At 47.2% G+C, this 6661-nt stretch overlaps 1 protein-coding gene across 1 annotated transcript in view; it reads left to right on the top strand.

Annotated features, from left to right (window-relative positions):
* The window catches only part of LOC141567344 (protocadherin alpha-11-like), a 5294-nt gene extending 1685 nt beyond the window's left edge, over window positions 1–3609 (top strand). The window contains exon 2 of the mRNA XM_074314090.1: window positions 3190–3609. Coding sequence (XP_074170191.1) covers window positions 3190–3609 — 420 coding nt within the window. The remainder of the gene's footprint in view (window positions 1–3189) is intronic.
* Window positions 3610–6661: the final 3052 nt, after the last annotated feature.

The raw sequence follows: 6661 nt of genomic DNA, 5'->3' as shown, positions 1-6661 counted from the left end.
CAAATAGACATGAAAAAATGCTCAACATCACTAATCATCAGAGAAATGCAAATCAAAACCACAATGAGATATCACCTCACCCCAGTCAGAATGGCTATCATCAACAAGACAAATAGTAACAAGTGTTGGAGAGGCTGTGGAGAAAAAGGAACCCTCATACACTGTTGGTGGGAATGCAGACTGGTGCAGCCGTTATGGAATGCAGTGTGGAGGTTCCTAAAAAATTACGAATAGAATTGCCATATGACCCAGCAATCCCTCTCCTGGGTATCTACCCAAAAAATCTGAAAACATTTATCCATAAAGACACGTGTGCGCCAATGTTCATTGCAGCTTTGTTTACGGTGGCCAAGACATGGAAACAACCAAAATGTCCTTCGATAGATGAATGGATAAAGAAGTTGTGGTATATTATACACAATGGAATACTATTCGGCGGTAAGAAAAGATGATATAGGAACATTTGTGACAACATGGATGGATCTTGAGAGTGTAATGCTGAGCAAAATAAGTCAGACAGAAAAAGCAGAGAACCATGTGATTTTACTGATATGTGGTATATAAACCACAAACAACAAAAGAACAAGACAAACAAATGAGAAACAGAAACTCATAGACACAGACCAGAGGGTAAGGGGGGTGGGGGGTGGGAGATGAGGGTAAGGGGGATCAAATATATGGTGATGGAAGGAGAACTGACTCTGGGTGGTGAACACACAATGGGATTTATATATGATGTAATACAGAATTGTACACCTGAAATCTATGTAATTTTACTGACAATTGTCACCCCAATAAATTTAAAAAATAAATTTAAAAAAAAGAAAATATTATCAATGACTATAAGCTGACAATTTGGAAAAATGAAATGAAATGAAAAAATTCCTATAAAAACAAAAAATAAAGACTGAATTGTCCTATGATTATTCAAAAAATAAAGCAATTAGTTAAAAACATACACATACACACACAGAATTCTACAAAAGTTTCAAAGAAGAAATCATCCCAATTTAACACAAAATCTTTCAGACAAGTGAAAAAGAAGGAATCACTCCCAACTCATTCTACCTAACCAGCATAACCCTGAAATCAAAAGCACACAAAAATATCAAAAGTTACATATTTATCTCACTTATGAAAATAGTTGCAAAAATCCTCAGTAAAATAATAGCAAATTGGATATAATGATACAGGGAAAAATAATATAGCACACCCATAGTGGGATTATCTTAGACATCCAAGGATGGCTTGACAATAGAAAATCCATAATAACCCACACATTAAAAGAGAAACAACAAGAAAATCATCCCAATCGAAGACTCAACACCCATTCATGATTTAAACTCTTAGTAAATTAGGAGAAAAGAAAATTCTTTAACCTGATAAAGAATATCCATATTTAAAACAACAACAAAAAAAATCAAGGATGAAAACACACCAATCAAAAAAACCTAGGCAAACATCACCCTAGTCGTGGAAATAATGGAAGCACTGCGTTTAAAATCAGGGACAAGACTGAATGGCCACTGGACTGGAGGTCCTGGCCAGAATAGGCAGCTCAGAAATAGCAATCTGAAACTCAAGGATTAGAAAAAAAGCACAGGAAACTATCATTATTTGCAAATGGCAGATCATTTATGTAGAAAACCCAACAGTCTGCAGGCAAATTAACGGAAATAATAATACAGTACAGCAATGTGTCTGGAAATGTGATGAACCTACCAACTACCAACGATAACCGTTTTTCTCTGCACTGACAGCAAACAAATTGAGAACACAATTTCAGCAAAGCAACATTTCCAAGAGTGTCACAGACACTCAAGTACCCAGGAATAATTCCAACAAACGAAGTATGTGTTCTCTACAGGGAGAACCATACAACCGCATAAAGAGGTACTTAGAGAGGAAATATATTAACAGAGAAATATGCCATATTTGAAAGCCAGATTTCATATGATAAAGATGTCAATTCTGCCCAGATTGATCTATAGATTTCATCTGATTCCACAGGCCCTGACAGACCAATGCCCCCTCCTCTTGCATCTGAGCTGTCTGTGTTTTACTTTGGGCAACAAAATGCAACAGAGATGCCAGTTCCAACCAAAGGGTTCAGGACGCCTGGCAGGTCTCCGCCTCTGCCATCATCCTGAGAATACTCCCAGACTTGCCTGCTTGAGGATGAGAGTTAAGTGGAGCCAAGCAGAGTAGCCCTGATGGTCCCAAGGGAGACCCACCAATCCCTGGATGTGTGAGTGAGGACCATGACCCCCAGAGCTGCCCACCCTGCGCGCAGCAGTAATAAACCACGTGCTTGTAAGCCACCCAGCTTTTGTGGTTGGCTGTTACACAGCATTTCTGGGGCAACAGGCTGTGGTGTTACACTATCAAAAAGAACGAAATCAAAACAAGCCTTTGCATGGATGGGGGCAGGGCGATTGTGATTAATCCAACTCTATGCCCCTGAAGTCCAACAACAATAAAAAGGGAATGTGTTGGCCCATAAGCACGGTTTTCACAGCTTTTCCTTGTGCTGTGTACAGGAATGTCTGGACTCCTACACCCAGCTGTGTGCAGAAGACACAGGACATAAAAGACAGAATTGAAGTCAGGCAATAAAGTCAAGACAGTTAAAGCCACTGAATGGCTGCCAAATATGCTTGTCCTTGGCTAGATGCTGAGAACAACACCCGTGGCCTCTAAGAGTTCATATGTCTTAGAATAATCTACATATTTGGATGAGAAGGGATTGTCCTTCTAATTCCGAGTCATCTAATAACTTCCTATGTGATTTCTGGAAGCAACATCTTTTTACCAAAGACTAAGTTTAAAAAGAAAAAAAGAAGAAAGGCTTTTTAGTTAGTGCCTTGTTGCAAAGCACTGACAAGAATTAGAAGTCCAAGGGGAAAGTTCCAAAGTTCAAAGTGCTTCCACCGTCAGGTTTTTACACAGGTAACGTGAAGCTTCAGTTTAAAACCAAGTTGGCAACAACACCGTTTCCTTATCTTTTTGATACACATAACGTGTTCCAGTAACAGTTGGCTGCTGTTTGATCTAGTTAGGTGACTGCCACAATTTTTGCCCTTAGCCAAGCTCCACAACATTTTCTTCTGGGCTTTCCCAAACATTATTTCTGAATGATTATGATTTGGCCTCAATATGAAATACCATAGGGGCAATCCCCATTTTCAGAAAATCTGTGCTCTAAAATTCCATCCATTTCTCAAACACAGGAAGCCTCGCAGGGAGGTACAGGAGACCGGCCGGGCAGGCCAATGCAGCTGCACGTGTCCCCTCGGTAGCCTCTCCACATTCAGGCTAATCGCGGGAAGGAGAGGCGCCGCCCTTCCCCCCTCCCCGCCCCTCCCCCCGCCACCCCCCACCTTCCCGCCTCCGACGGCCCCCTGCGATGCTGCCTCACTTCCAGGTGCCCAGCCCCCAAATATAATCGGCATCTTCTCCACTTCAGGGGGACCTCCGCAGCTGATGAGCGACTCTCGAGGGAAGCCACAGTGGACGCTGATTGGCTGGCGGCGTCACAGGAGGGCGGCCCCGGCCGTTGACATCTCGATTGGCTGGCGGCGCCAGCGTCGGGAGGCCCCGGTTGGCTAGAGGCTCAGAGGAGGCCGGTTAGCTGACCCGGCCAGAGCGGCCAGCGGGCACGCCCACATCTCTGAAGGTGGTTACTTTGGGAAAGGGGGAGGACGCGCCACGCGTTGAGGCCCGGCCCGTCTCCCAGCAAAACTCCCGCGGCTCACCGCATCCCGAGGGGAGCTATTCCAGGCTGATGGGCTGGGGTCCCGAGGGTCCCAGTCGGTCAGCCTAGAGAGGACGGGGTCTGGAGTGCTGTGTCCACTGCTCTGGGCGCCTGCGACCAGGACAAGCCCCCATGGGGAGGGTCCTCCAGGATACAGAAGGAAGACCTGATTCCTTCACTGCGACTGGAATATGCTTGGGGCGGGGACCCCGAGGATCTCACAGGCTCGTAGGAGACTGTGTGCTATCACTGTTCTCCATCGATGACCCACTGCGCTGAGTCCAGTAAATGCTTTCTACCCCGAGGTCCCTGGGACGGGGTGGCCTGGGAGCCAGGGGCAGGGTACTAGACGGCTTCTCGGGGATCAGGGGCCGGAACACCCATGCTGGAGCCTCCGGGGGAAACTGGGCACCCCAGGACAGTGAGCATAAACCGGGGACATCGAACATCCGAGGTTCCTCTCATCTCTCCTGGAGCCAGCTCCACTGCTTTGAAGACCCCAAAGGTGTATTTTTTTTTCCCCTGGTTTTCTGCCTGCGGCTGCAGTGCTGAGGATGACCAACAGGGGGCGGGCCGTGCCCACTGCTCAATGGAGCGCTGGAGAGGGATGGGGACACCCAGGGGTCATTCTGGGCGTGCCCCTGCCTCCAACTCAACTTGCACCTTTTATTATTAGACTCCAATTCCACAGTGTGAGCTGCTCAGAGGCGGGAGGGGGTTCCGAGACACTCTCATTGACTCAGCTACTGTGAAAACAATTACTTTTGCCGGGATATCAGAAAATTCTTTAAATACTGCTTTTACTTCACATTATGGCCATAAGTATTTTTGCAGTCTGATACTATTCGTATTGTTTGACCCGTTCCTCTTCTGTCCCACCCCAGTGTAAAAGTAATCGTTCCTGGACCTGGATGGGGACCGTGAGCACAGGCACGCCAGAGAAGCTGCTAGAATATGTAATATCTGCCCCCCAGAGCAGACTCCGTGTCCCCATCTTCCCATCTATCCACTGAAACTTCTCCAGCACCCAACAGGTCACATGCCTGCTGCGGAAAAGGTGGGTGCCTCTCCCCTGTACAGCACAGTGGTTACTCTGCCACCTCCTAGCTGTGCATGTTGGGAATGTCACCTCACCTCTGAGCCTGTTTGCTTGTATGAAAACAGGGGAGCTATGGGGACCAAACACCCTTGTAGGGATCTTGTCAGGATTAAATGAGATAAGCCATGGAGAGTGCTGACCCCGTGCCTGGTCCCATGGAAAGGGCTGCCAAGGGCCGTGGTCGTTCCTACTTATGATTTTCTCTCTCCCATGAAGGAGCTTCCTGCCTCAAGCCTCACTAATTCTGTGGCTTTGGGAAGAGCTGTTTTCCATCTGTAAAGGCTTCATGTTCTATTGGAGGGGGGGGGGGGGGAAGAGTCCCCTATCCTGGGTGTAGCCAGAGCAGGAACTTCTGAGGGCTGACTGAGGTATCTGAGGTTCATTCAGTCAAGAATATAATATTAAGTGCCTACTGTGTGCAGGCCCTTTTCTAGGCACTTGGTGTAGCTCACTGAATGGAGCAGACTGAAGTCCCTACCGCCCCAGGCTTCCATTCCAGCTGGGGACTTGGCCAGTCCCATGAGACAACACAGCAGGGAGGGCACAGGACATTCAAGGCAATGCCCTCCTGACCTCGTCTGGATATGGAATCCTCTGCCCTCGTTGTCAGGGTGACAGACTCCAGGAACAACTAAGAGTGTGTGGGCTTTGGGTTAAGAGAGAGGGCTCCTGTCTCTGTGGTGGCGGATTTCTGGGGGTTGAGGCCGGGGACCAGCATCTGGAGGATGCGGCTTTGTAACCCTGAAGCAGTTTGTGGCTTACACGCAGCTCAGCATGCCCGGCCCACACCTGGAGCACCATGCCCCACTTTTGACCCAGCTGGCTGACCAGGAACCCCCGGAGGCAGAACCCTAGAGTGAACGTATGGGGAGGGGTCAGTGCTGGGGCTACTCAGGGAGGAACTGCCAGAGACTAGAGCAGGGTCGGGAGCCACTGTCCTCATACCACCCGTCAGGTGAACTCAGTCTGGGAAGATGTTCTTATGTGGAAAGCTCTGGGATGTGTTCCATGTTTGGCCCCTGGGGAAGAAGGCCTGTGGGTGATGTCCACAATGGCCTTGTCCCCAACACTGGCTCCTGTGCCATCTCAAAAGCCAGATCCAGCTGCATGGCTACAGAAGCAAAGCCACTCTAGAGCTGGAGGCATTTGTGTCATTAGTTCTGATGCCACCTCCGGGGGCATAGCCAGAGCCACAGCCACATGCACACCACTTCTAGCAGCAACTGTGGCACTAGAGCTGGCTTCTGCTGGGCTGGAAGGGGCGCTAGAGCCAGGTGAGGCACCTGTGGAGCTGGGGCTGCACCTGGCGCCTCCCTCAGCACCCTCTCCTAAGCACCCAGCACCAGAGCTGGCCTTCACTGCTGGTAGCATGTTTTGTTTTTTATTTTTCTCTTTTATATTTTTTTAATTTTTGATAAATATTTTATGTGTTAAAATTTAGATTCAGTAAAATGTAACCTTTTAATCATTTTAAATTGTGCAATTCAGGGGTATTAAGTACTTCTATAAGTATTTCTATATAAATTTCGAAATTAGGTCACCATTTCCACAAAGAGATACCTGTTGAAGCATTTTATGGGGACTGTATTGAATCTATAAATCAAATTGGACAGAACTGATATTTTAACACTACACCAAGGGAAAAGGTACCATATTTTAAAAAGGAAGAAATGATAAGCTCGGAGCAAATATTTGCTACTCATATATCAGGCTAAGGCCTAACACCCCCTATAAATAAAGAGATCCTAGAAACCTAGAAATGAGGAAAAGAGCCCAATGTCAAAGAGCCTGCAGCAGTCCCTCTCCCG

The sequence above is a fragment of the Rhinolophus sinicus genome, linkage group LG10 (genome assembly GCF_036562045.2).
Source record: "Rhinolophus sinicus isolate RSC01 linkage group LG10, ASM3656204v1, whole genome shotgun sequence".
In the NCBI taxonomy this organism is placed as follows: domain Eukaryota; kingdom Metazoa; phylum Chordata; class Mammalia; order Chiroptera; family Rhinolophidae; genus Rhinolophus; species Rhinolophus sinicus.
This window is presented reverse-complemented; position numbering and strand designations above follow the sequence as displayed.